At 42.2% G+C, this 13,293-nt stretch overlaps 1 protein-coding gene across 4 annotated transcripts in view; it reads left to right on the top strand.

Annotated features, from left to right (window-relative positions):
• The window catches only part of tulp4a (TUB like protein 4a), a 175,678-nt gene that overhangs the window by 103,902 nt on the left and 58,483 nt on the right, over nt 1-13,293 (top strand). For all 4 annotated transcript variants that reach the window (XM_069932188.1, XM_069932186.1, XM_069932185.1 and 1 more), the window contains one exon: nt 4,808-5,042. In XM_069932188.1, coding sequence (XP_069788289.1) covers nt 4,808-5,042 — 235 coding nt within the window. The remainder of the gene's footprint in view (nt 1-4,807; nt 5,043-13,293) is intronic.

Genomic DNA, 13,293 nt, shown 5'->3' with positions numbered 1-13,293 from the left:
ACTCGCAAGCAAATGGTTTGGTGGAGAGATTCCATCACCACCTGAAGTCAGCCCTCTTGGCTTGCCCCGGTTGGGCAGACAAACTACCCTGGGTCCTCCTCGGCATCAGAACAGCACCCATGGAGGACCTACAGGTGTCATCTGCAGAGCTGGTATATGGTGCGTCACTCTCGTTGCCCGGCGAGTTCTTCAGCCCAGAACCCAGCTCTGTGTCTGAGCACACGAACCTGCTAGCGGATCTCCATAGCAAGCTCTCCTCGCTAGCCCCCCCACTGCCCACGCATAACGGCGCACGACAGACCCATCTTCCCAATGAGCTGGACTCGGCGGAATTTGTTTTTGTTCGGTGCGGACCGCACACTGCACCTTTGCAGCGCCCATACAAGATCCTCCAGCGGTCCGGCAAGACTTTTACTTTGGACCTGGGGGGAAAAAATGAACTGTTCACCGTGGACCACCTAAAGGCAACACACTTGGACCTATTGCGGCCGGTTCAAGGGTCCATGCCTAAACGCCGGGGCCGCCCGCCCAAGCGGCGGGACGTGTAAGCCAGTTCGGGGGGGACTGTGTGGTTGCGCACTCTCTTGTAAATTGGCCCTGCTTGTACTGCCGCGTGGTGGGGCAACCATGAGAAGATGGCACCATCAGAGGTTCTCCTTGCCTCGTGCTTACAACCCAGCATGCGCCTTGGGCTGCCATTATGACGCCACCGCTTGCGCGGTGGCCGAGCTCACGCTGCTCTTAAAGGCACACCCACGGGATTTGAATAAAACAGTCATTAAGGACATCCAACGTGGTGGCTGTGGATTTCTTCATTGTCGCTTGTGCTACAGGAACAAGATTTAAGTATAACAATAGATCAGCAGGTCTGGCAAAATTTATGTAAAGAAGTTATATCTAATACTATCAATGTAAGATATAGATAACTCCATTATAATTTTTTACATCAATGGTATATTACACCTTAGAAATTGAGTAGATGGAGATTAAATATATCAGACCAATGTTTTAGATGTGAAAAAGAAGTTGGAAATTTCATCATTCTACATGGTCTTGTTTGATGGTTAATCCTTTGTGGGTTCTGTTAAAGAGTTTCTACAACGTTGCTACTGGTGGTGTTTTTCCGTTAAATCCTGAATTATTATTGTTTGGAAATTTTGACAGTATTACTCCTAAATCATCTTTGTCAGATTTTTCAATTAAAATTTGTTAAGTTAGCTTTAAGTTAGTCGAGTGTGTCCCCTTCAAATTGTTCAAGGTTTTCCCTAACCAGATGCTCTGGTTGAACAACAAAATAGAGAACCTGCTGTGTGCCAGATCATCGGCATTTAAGTCCGGATATTCAGAGCACTAGACAAGGAGCAGGTAGATAAGGTAAACGTCTTTCACTTCAGGTATCTTAGATGATAGTATTTTGGCTTCTGTTTCTGTCTTCATGGTGTGCATGAAATCGCAGTGGAATAACAATACTAATTTGCAGTCTGACAGAAAAGATGCAGTTAAATTAATTTATTCATGTTCATTTAGTAATAGCAAGGAAATGTATTGCTGTTACATGGAATTCAGATGTTTCATTTAGAAAGATAGCATACAGAGATTCAAAGTTGTATTCCTTTAGAAAAAAATTAAGGGGTAAATATTCTGTATTTTTACAAATTTGGACCCTGTATGCCAGAATAGTGAAACTAAAGTTAAAATTTTTCAATTATTTTGAATTCTGACCAGTGAAGTTTTCTCTAAATGAATAATAATTTATGGAACAGTGTTTTTGGGTTCCTTGTCCGAAGCAATCCAAATTAATATGTAGCTATGTTATTATGTATTTTTTATTTAAATGTATATTTTAGAGGTTAGGATTAATTTAGTTTGGGGGGATTAGGGCTTTTAGTTTTTAGTTTTAGTAGTGGCTTTAGTTTTCTTTTTTTATATATTATCAACATATACTTATAAACATTGTAATATTGTGATTTGTTATTAATTGTTATAACTATCATATACATGTTGATTTAAATAAAATATTTATTAAAAGAATATTGTGAAATGGCTTTTTTTTTGCTGGGAGAGACTAACAGGAAAATATCGAGCAAATGAATGACGAAATTGCTCTCATCAGATCACCTGGCCATGTTCCTTCTGCCTGCATACAGACAGATCCTAAAAAGAGAGGCTCCAGAGATCAGGACAGCTAGAAGGTGGTCACTAAAGAATGGTTACTTCCTTGAGGACTCAGCTAAGGATTTGAATGATTACACAGGGTCATGACAGACTTTATCAAAACAGTTTTTGTCGAGTATCCCCTTCAAATCGTTCAAGATTTTCCCTAACCAGATGCTCTGGTTGAACAACAAAATAGAGAACCTGCTGTGTGCCAGATCATAGGCATTTAAGTCTGGATATTCAGAGCACTACACAAGGAGCAGGTAGACAAGGTAAAGGTCTTTCACTTAAGGTATCTTGGGTGATAGTATTTTGGCTTCTGTTACTGTTTTCATGGTGTGCATGAAATCACAGTGGAATAACAATATTAATTTGCAGTCTGACAAAAGATGCAGCTAAATTAATTTATTCATGTTCCTATGTAGTTGAAGCAAGTGTGTTAAAGATGGTTTTTCAAGATTTTGATTTGTTGCCCATGGTGGATATGGATTATTCTCAATGTAAAAGACTGACAAAATTTAAATGGCAAAATGAAGCAATTAAATATTAAGGAATTAAAATTAATAGAAATATAAGCAATTTGTTTAAGTTAAATTATTTACCATTGTTAAAAAATTGGCAGAGGATTTGAAAAGATGGAAAAATTTACCAATAACATTATTAGGGTGAGTGAATTGTATTAAAATGAATATTTTCCAAGAATGCAATATTTATTTCAATCATTGGCCATTCATGTACCGGAATCCTTTTTTTCAAAATTTGAATAAAATAATATGTGAATTTCTTTGGAAAGGTAAGATGTTGAGAATTGGTTTAGAAATATTAATGTGGAAATTTGATCAGGGTGGAGTAAGACTACCAAATTTTAAGAATTATTTTAAAGCAGCTCAATTGAGGTTTTTGTCCTCCTGTTATCTACAGGGTGAAAAATCAGCTTGGGTTCAAATAGAAATGAATGAAATTGTTGAAACTATTCCGAATTTAATTTTGTATAAATAGAATAGTGAATTGTTTAAAGGAACTCAATATTTTTCAGTATTAAAGCATATATTAAAATATGGAATAGAATTCATATTGAATTAAAAATTATCAATTACCAAAAATCTTATTAAAACAAAATCAACTTCTTCCTTTTACTTTGAACAATTCTTTATTTGACAGTTGGTCGAGTAAAGGTTTACAGAGAGTAAAAGATTGTTTTTAGGATCGTTTTTCTTAACTTCTGATCAATTAAAAGATAAACATAATATACATAATAATACAATTTTTGCATATTATCAATTAAAAATGTATTTGAAAAAGAGACTTGGAGTAGATTTGAGACACCCTAAACAAAGTCAATTTGAAGATATAATAACAGGTATATTTGTTAAGAAATTTATTACTAATATGTATAAAAAATTACAAGAGATGACAAAGAAAAAAGATTTATAAAAATCAAAAATGCAATGGGAAAAAGATTTAAATATACAAATTCAGGAGGAGATTTGGTCAAAATTATGTTATGAAAGTGTTACGAATACAGAAAATGTTAGATATCAAATGGTTCAATATAATTTTCTTCATCAATTATATTATGCACCATGTAAATTAAATGGAGTTAATCCTAATCTTTCAAATAAGTGTTTTCAATGTGTGAAAGAAATGGACTTTTTTTGTATTCAGTGTGGTCTTGTTAAAAAGTGGAAAAGGTTTTGGAATGAACTGAGTTTATTATTAGGACAAATTATGACGATGAAGATACCAAAGGATCCAAGAATATTTTTACTTGGAGATATTTATGAAAAGGATACAAAATTGAAATTTGCAATAGCTACTGCAAAGTAATGTATAACGATATCATGGAAAGATGATGGAGAAGTGTTATTAAGTAGATGGTATAATGAGAAGCAAAATTGTATACCTTTGGAAAAAATTACGTTTAGTTTAAGGAATCCGAATTGAAAATTTTTAAAGTTTTTGGAAACCATATATGGATTTTATGAATAATTTTCAGTCCACCTCTTCTACCTATTCCACTTCTCTTAATCAGTAATTTTAATAACAACTAATGATTGTATATGCTAATATTATATATTAAATGGTATGTATTTTTCTTTTTTTACTTTTGGGTGGTGGGGTTGGGGAGAAAAATATAAAAGTATTTTTTTGTATCATTGGATATGGATATCTCACTAATATTTTATTCATTGGTTTTTTTCTGTAATGATCCAACAATTAAATAAAATTTTCACAAAAAAAATTGGATTTGTTGTTGGAACAGTTTACAGCTTTACTGGTTCAATGCTTTCAATTCACGAGGTACTGTATTGAGTTCCAAATAAACTTTGAATTTTAAAAAGCTAATTTTATGAAGAGTAAATAACTGAACTGTCATAAAAGCCTCATGGTTCATTGATACCCATCAGGAAGGAAACCTACCTGGTATTCCCTATAAGACATGGTTTACTCTTAAATGTCTCCTCCATTCAGGGGAAATAAATCCCAGTGTTGGATCTTGCAAATAAATTTGTAAAATGTTGAGTGAAGTTCAATAAATTAGAAAGCTCATCAAAGAATTTAACCTCATTATGTATAAACCTTTTTACTGTCACAGTAATGCTTATGAATTAAGATGATTATTTAAGTATTTATTGCTGTTTTTCCTTAGCCTCCCATTCCGGACCCAAATAATATGAGAGATTTTGTCAGTTACCCGACAGCAGGGAATGAAAGACTGCATTGCACTATGAAACGTACAGAAGATGACCCAGAAGTAGGAGGGCCATGCTATACGCTGTACCTGGAATACTTGGGTGGACTAGTGCCAATTTTAAAAGGAAGGAGAATAAGTAAACTTCGACCAGAATTTGTCATAATGGATCCCAAAACTGATGGTAAAACAGGTATGAACATCTATTTAATCTTGAGGCACAGCAATTTAAAGTGAAACATTTTTTTCACTTTAGTGCTAATTGTTTAATTTTAAGAGCCTTTTGGAAAAAAAATAATTTCAAAGTATTCCAACACTGGTTAGCATTCTTTTTTTAAATGTCATATCTCAGATACCATTGCAAATTTCTGGAATGAAAGCTAAATGTTGAAAATGCGTATCATCTGTGGAAAGAAGTAAGTTAACATTTCAAGTTGCTGATTGATAGCAACGTTACAGAATTTAAGCTAGCGCTGGCCCTTGCGAAAGCGAATGGAAGAAAGCACAAAAAGCCAGGTACTCAATGAAGAGGAGCTCAGACACGGTAACAAAACTGCACCAAATGGGATGGTGAAGGGATAAGTAAAGAGAGATTGAAATGAATGTGATTTATTCCTAACACATCTAAAATTGCCAACAAACCACACATTACTTGGGTAATAAATATTGATCTTGCCAATTACATGTGTCCCATGCATGAGTAAAAAAAAATGAAGTGATTATTGATAAGTTTAAAAGGCTGTACAATTGAAAAATGGTATTGATTACCAAACTTTCCCTAAGCTCTGTTGAAGCAGTGTGGGAGGGCAAAGATACTATTGAACCCACACTTACCATGAGGAGTAAAGTGATGTGACCAGAAGCTTAAGGATACAAATTGCAGACTGAATAGAATTTCTGCAAAATATTTGCCCAATCTTTTTGGACTTCCTGAGGTAAAAGAGCTCATATATTCTTTCCCCACAAAAGTGAAGGTAGGAGCAAAATCTACCATCCCTCTACCATCAAGATAATGAAAGTTTCCTTTCGTATGATCAAGAAAGTAGAGCGTGAACTTCTCAAAGACATCAAAGGATATGCAGTCGTTGCTGGCCCTTCCACAAAACACATCTAATGATGATGATTATTGATGAAGGGTCATTAGCCTGAAACATTATCTCTATTTCCCTTCACAGTAGCTGTCTGGCATGCTGAATATCTCTGGGTTTTCTGTTTTATTTTTTCTAGCGTCTGCATTTTTATGCTTTTCAATTGGTAACAATAGTTTCCTTCTAAGAAACCGCGCTAATTTGTTCATACTGGCAATTGAACCACTGACTGATCCAGACAAAAGAGGGTTCAGGGTGGGCCAAATGGAGCACAAAATCAACCTTTTTTCTGATATGTGTTAGTGTATTTGAGAGACCCTGAGGAGTAATTGGGTAGGCTGAAGACCACACGGGAGAATTATGGGACAGTCTCAGGATATAAGGTAAATCTGAACAAAAGTGAAATTATCCCTTTAATGAATGGAGATTATAGACAGTATCAACAGGGAAGTCAATTTAAATGGCTGCAAGAAGGTATTAAGAATTATGGATAAAAAAAGATAAACATTTACATAACTTATACAAACTTAATTATCTCCAATTGCTCTGGAAGATTGAGGAGGACCTTGATAGAGGGGGAACTCTGCTCATAACACTGGTGGACAGAGTTAACTGTCTGAAGATGATTCCAAGTCTCAGTATCTTTTTCAGTCATTACTCATTTCATTGCCCCAGGGTTTCTTTAAGATGCTCAGTGAATGTGTCAGAAGATTCCTTTGGAATGGTAAGGTGGCTAGAATTGCAATGGAAAAATTGACATGGGATTACAATTTGGAGGGAGTTAAAATTACTGGATTTCAAAAAATATTTTTGGGCAGCCCAGGTGAGATTTATCACGTCACTGTTTGAGAGAAGTCCGCCCTCCCCCCCCCACTTTCTTGGGCACAAATGGGACTACACACAGTAGGTGAAAGGATGGCAGGAGAATTTATATATAAATGGGACACTAAATTAATTTCAAAGAAACAGGTAACCCCATTTTGAACCATATACTTCAGATATGCAAAGAATAAATCAATGTATTGGATGGAAGGTGGGGACATCTCCTAAAATGCCTTTGACCCAGAACACTTGGCTTTGGGTTATAAGATACTGGGCACCTGGTGCCAGAAAGGGATCAGGCGTATCGATTACAAACGAAGGCAGCTCATGTCATTTGAGCAATTAAAGAACAAATATGGTTTGTCTAATAGAACATTCTTCTGCTATCTCCAAATAAGATCTTTCTTAAAGGAAAAATTAGGACCATCTATGACCCTACCTAGATATAGTAATGTGGAGATTACAGGCAGCACCAGCCTGACACTTTCTGATAGCAAAGAGGAAGAGACAGAAGGAGAAGGAAAAGGAACAGAAAAGAAGGACTAAGCGAAAAAGAAGACAGGGGGATAAGGAGAGATTGGTACCCACCACCAGGGACATTATGGAAGCTATTCAAAAAATGCAAAAAACATTTTAAAAAACTGGTGGTGGGCCAGAATGTAATTAAAGAAAGATTGGATAATCTAAGTGAAAGGATAATGGTGATGGAAGAGAGATTAGATAAGGTGGAAGAGAGATTAGAAAGGAGGGAGAGTGAGATGGATGTGTAGATAAGAGAGAGGGAAACAATATGGGGAAAAATTGATTCCTTAGAACATTATAGCAGGAGAAAGAATATAAAGAAAGTGGGGATGAAGGAGGGAGCAGAGGGGAGAGATCCAGTGGGATCCTTTAAAAAATTGATCCCAGAAGTATGGGGGAGGGACCAAATTAGGGATAATTTGGAAATAGAAAGAGCCCACCAGTCTCTGGGGAGCTCTGAGAAGGGGGAAGAATCGGAGTAAGAGGTAGATGAGTGTAATAGGCACACTCCATCTTAATGGGGGAGTTGGCACTAGTTGTGTGGGATTGGATGTGGGAAGAGAAAGGGAGGGCAAGGAGGAAGAGGAGAAGTGGGTAGGGGTACTGGGGCAAGGGGTGTTCCTGTTTTTTTCTTTGTCTAATTTGTTGGTTTTGTAGCGGCAGCTTCTAACTCTGAAACATACCACAGGACGCTGAGGGGTTTCAGTTGAACTGATTTATTCAAATTCGTGCGCGCCCTTTAAAGGCTGCATGAGCTCCGTCCCGCACTGGCGGTGACCTCATCACGTTTGCCCGAGACACACGCTTTGGCCTAAGCCACGAGCCACAGATCCCTCAACGACGTCATCTTCCCACAGCTGCCCGACCGGCATGGTGATACAAATGGGGTCGGTTCCCCACAAGAGATGTGCGCCGCCACAGTTCTAGCTTTTTCATTTAGTTTAGGTTTTATTTGGAGCACGGTCATCTGTGTCAAAGACCCACGGATGATAAGATGGAAGGAAGATAAGTACCAGGGGAAAAGGAGGAGGGGGAGGAAGTTAATGGAGAGGCTCTAGGGTAATGGATAAGACAATTAAATTCATAATTTTTAACATAAGGCCCAGCCCTATCCTCCATTATTAATCTGCAATATCTATTTCATTCCTTGCCTATCCCATTGCCCCAGCGTTTCTTTAAGACACTCAATGGATGTGTCAGGAAGTTCTTGTGGAACAGTAAGGTGGCAAGGGACTCCATGGAAAAATTGAGAGGTCTGAAACTGCCAAAAAATACTATTGGGCGGCACAGTCAAGGTTTATCACTTTTTTTCTATGAGGGAGGTGGTTATAGACAACACTGTCCTTATTGTAATATATCCCAAATTTCTTTAATCCAACAAATCAAACTCTGTGGCTGTTACTTTATGTAGTTTTATTTTGTTGATAAAACAGATAAACATTTTGCATGTCATAACAATGAATAACAAAGTATTTACTGTATAATAGAGATATAAAAAGTATGTGAAGATATAATTGATATATAAAGCTTTTAAAGAGATGCACAATTCAAAGAAAAATTTATCGTGCACATGCTTCCTTCACATCTTGTAGAATGAGCAAACCATTAGTCTGGGCAGATATTACAACATATTACATTATAGTCATTATAATTACACAACAAACAATAGTTCTCAAAGAGACAGGCACAAAATTAACTAAGAATTAAAAACACAAGGTTTTAACCTTTGCATCGGTACCCCCTCCTGGCACAAATTGGATTGCACACAGTAGCAGAAAACAGGAGAGTTAATATATAAGTGGAATATTAAACTGATATCAAGGGAAACAGATAACCCTATATTAAAACATGTAATTCAGACATGACAAAAAATAAATCAATATATCAGGCTAACAGTGGAGCTATCTCCTAAAACTCCTTTGTCCCAGAACAGATTAATTCCTATGACTCTGGATAATAAGATCCAGGGGACTGTGTGTGTTAAGGATTGTCATAAATGGGAACAGCTCGTGTCATTCGAACTGCTGAGGAATAAATATGATTTTTCAAATAAAACTTTCTTCTGCTATCTTCAGTTAAGATCTTTCTTAAGGGATAATTTGGGATCATCGATGGCCCTACCCATGTGTAGTGACCTGGAGATTCTAATTCGAAGGAGAAATATGTGTAAGTTTATTTCCGTTATGTATCTTCTATTCCAAAGTGAGGGCCTGAAGCCAGGCTTACATAAGGCAAGGGAAAGGTGGGAGTCGGACTTGGGCACAACAATCCACAAGTGGTACTACAGAGACCTGTGTTGGGACAGCATGACAGGAGTTATTAATACCAGGTGCAGGTTGGTATAATATAATTTCTTGCATCAACTGTACCTCCCACCACAAAAATTACATAAATCCAAATCATAAATTTCAGAAATGTGCTTTAGGTGTGGTGTGGAAATTGGAACTTTTGTGGCGGTGTGAGCATTGGAAGAAACACGGCCACCATGTTGAGGGTCGTTAATGACTTTTTATTCAAATTCAGCACGGCCCTTTAAGGGCAGCATGAGCTCAGTCACCTGGTGCATTGTGACATCATAATCGCTGCCCAGGGTGCGCGTTGGAAGGGATGCTGGAGTCAGAGAGAAACCTCTGACGACGCCATTTCCCCATGGCTGCCCCGCCATGTGGCAATACAAGCAGGGCTGGTTCGCCATGAGGATGTGCGCCGCAGCACAACCCCCCCCCCCTCCCCCCCAGAACCAGCTACAAGTCCTGACGCTTTGGCGGCCGGCCCCGGCGCTTGGGTGCGGCCGTCTGCACCGGCTGTGATAAGTCCACCATAAAAGGTTCCTCTCTTTTCCCCCCCCCAAACGTCCAGGGTGAAGGTTCCGCTGGACCAGTACAAGACTTTGTATGGCCCCTCGAATGGTCACTGTAGCAGTGCACCTTGTGGTCCCCTCCGCACGAAAATGAACTGGACCGAGTTGAGCTCTTTGGGGCGATGAAACAGCTGGATGGGGGAGCTAGGGAGGCCAGTCACCTGCTGCAGAGGTCCACCAGCAGGTTTTTGTCGGTGGCCGTGGTGTCGGGGTCTGGGCCAAAAAACTCACCAGGCAGGAAAAGCAGTGCACCATAGACTATCTCTGCTGCTGAAGCCTGCAGTTCCTCCTTGGATGCCGTCCTAATCCTGAGGAGGACCCAGGGTAGTTCATCCGCCCAGTCTGGTCCAGAGATCCTGGCCATAAGTGATACCGTCACGTGCCTGTGGAACCTGTTGGACTGCGGGTGATATGCTGTGGTGTGGTGGAGCTTGACCCCCAGGAGCTTCGCCATCTGAGTCCACAGGGCAGATGTGAACTGTGCCCCTCTGTCACTAGTGATGTGCGTCGGGACTCCGAAACGGGCGATCGATTGGCTGACCAGAGTCCTGGCGCACGTCTCCGCGGAGGTTTCCTTAATCGGGATGGCCTCCAGCCATCTTGTGGCCCGATCACCACCGTGAGGAGGTAACGAACCTCCTTGGACACTGGCAGGGCCCCAACGACATCAACGTGGATGTGTTGGAATCTGCGAACTGCCGGGTCAAAGTTCAGGATGGGGGCTCGTATATGTTGCTGGACCTTGGAGGTCTCGCACCTGGTACAGTTCCTGGCCAGTTCCACCACCTCCTTCTTCAGCCCATTCCACACAAATTGCTCTACGACCATCCGCACGGTTGTCTTTACTGCTGGGTGAGCGAGGTTGTGGATCAGACTGAAGACCTTCGCCCTCCAGTGTGGGGCCACCGGGCGCGGTGTGCCTGTTGTGACGTCGCAGAGCAATGTGTCCAGGCTGCTAGGCACCCGGACATCCTCGAGTTTGAGACCCGAGGTGGCGGTCCGCAAGGCCTGCATCTCTGCATCGTTCCTCTGTGCCTGAGCCAGTTGCTTGTAATCCAGACCAGGCACGAGAGTGTTGATGGCTGGACGGAGGAGTTCATCTGCCACTACATTGTCCTTGCCGGCCCTGTGTCGGATGTCGGTCGTTAACTCAGAAACGTACGAGAGGTGGCGCTGCTGTTTGGTGGACCATAGATCCTTGGCCATTGCCAGTGCTTGAGTGAGGGGCTTGTGATCTGTGCAGGCTGTAAACGGCCTGCCCTCAAGGAAGTAGCGGAAATGGCAGATAGCCAAATACAGCACCAGGAGCTTCTGGTCGAGGTCGCTGTATTTGAGCACCGGTGGGCGCAGCTGCTTGTTGAAAAAGACCAGCGGGCGCCACTGTCCATTGAGCCACTGTTCCAGAACCACCCCCCCCAACCCCCGCCGTAGCTGAGGCGTCCATGGAGAGCGCCGTGTGTGCCTCCAGCCGTGGGTGCACCAGCAACGTGGCGCAGATTGGAGCTTCCTTTGTCACGATGAAAGCCCTGTCTGCCTCCTCAGACCACGATAAAGTCTTTTCTTTGGTGGCTATGAGCGCGAACAATGGGCACATGGTGCACGTGGCTCTGGGGATGAAATGATCCCTGCGAACTCTTGGAGGCCTTTCAGGGTGGAGGGTTTGGGGAATCTTTGAACAGCCGCTACCTTCTCTGGTGCCGGCGCAGCCCCAGCTGCCGAAATGGTGCGCCCCAGGAACTGGAGGGACTCCTTGCCGAACTGGCATTTGGCCACGTTGTCCTTGAGGCCGAAGTCCGCCAACCGGGCAAAGAGTGTATGGAGGTGGGCTTTGTGTTCATTGTGGTTGTGACTGGCAATGGGAGTATCGTCCAGGTTAATGAACACAAAGTCCAGGTCTTTTCCATCCGCGTCCATGAGGCGCTGGAATGTTTGGGCTGCGTTCTTTAGACCGAAGGGAACACGAAGAGGCCGAAAGGGGTGATAATGGTCGTCTTACCCACGTCGTCTGGATACACTGGATCTGATGGTATCCCTGCACGAGGTCCACTTTGGAGAAGACCCGTGCGCCTTGGAGGTTGGCGGAGAAGTCCTGTATGTGGGGCACCAGGTACCTGTCGGGGGTGGTTGCATCGTTCAACCGACAGTAACCCCTGCACGGTCTCCAGCCCCCGGACGATTTCGGGACCATATGGAGCGGCAATGCCCAGGCGCTGTCCGAGCGCCGGACAATTCCCTGTTCTTGGAGCCTGGAGAACTCCTCCTTTGTCTTCTGGAGCTTCTTGGGTGGCAGCCATCTGGGTCGAGTGTGCAACGGGGGGCCCCATGTGATGATGTGATGGAAGACCCCTTGCTGGGGCAGGGCAGCATTGAACTGTGGCTCTAAGATGATGGGGAATTCGTGGAGGATCTCGTCGAACTCATCCCTGGTGGCGGCTACGGTGGTGATTTTGGGCCTGCGGGCTTCTGCTATGTCCATTCAGGTGGAGTGGAACATTCAGGTGTTGACCAGCCTTTTGCCCTTCATGTCAACCAGTAGACTGTGAGCTCTGAGGAAGTCGGCCCCTAACAGCGCGGTGTCCATGGAGGCTAGGACGAACCTCCAGTGAAACTTCTCCTTCCCGATTTGGATCTGTGCCCTGTGGGTGCTATAGGTCCTCATGGTGGAGCCGTTGGCCACCTGCAGGGTTGGTCCTCGAGATCGGGTGCGTGTCTCTAATGCTGTGGGGGGGAAGGATGCTGAGCTCAGCCTCTGTGTCCACCAGGAATTGGCGGCCGGTGGATCTGTCCCGAGGGCTCACGACATGATAGAACATTGTGGCGTCTGAGGAGATGTTGCGGAGTTGAAATTGTGCTTCCGCCTGCCCGAACCACATTCTCGGTCAGTGGGGGAAAGCTTGATGGAGACAGCCTAAACCTCTGCTGAATCCATGTTGTTTTGAGTCCAGAAAAACATCTGGGCTTGAAGGGGTCACCACTATGGTGGTATGAGCAGTGGAAGAAACACAGCCACCACATTGAGGGTCGTTAATGACTGGTTTTATTCAAATTCAATGCACCCCTATAAGGGTAGCATGAGCTCAGTCACCTGGTGCATTGTGACATCATGATCGCTGCCCAGGGTGCACGCTGGAAGGGATGCTGGAGTCAGAGAG

This window comes from Narcine bancroftii, chromosome 4, assembly GCF_036971445.1.
Source record: "Narcine bancroftii isolate sNarBan1 chromosome 4, sNarBan1.hap1, whole genome shotgun sequence".
NCBI lineage: Eukaryota > Metazoa > Chordata > Chondrichthyes > Torpediniformes > Narcinidae > Narcine > Narcine bancroftii.
Note: the sequence above shows the minus strand (reverse complement) of the source record. Positions and strands in the feature narration are given on the sequence as shown.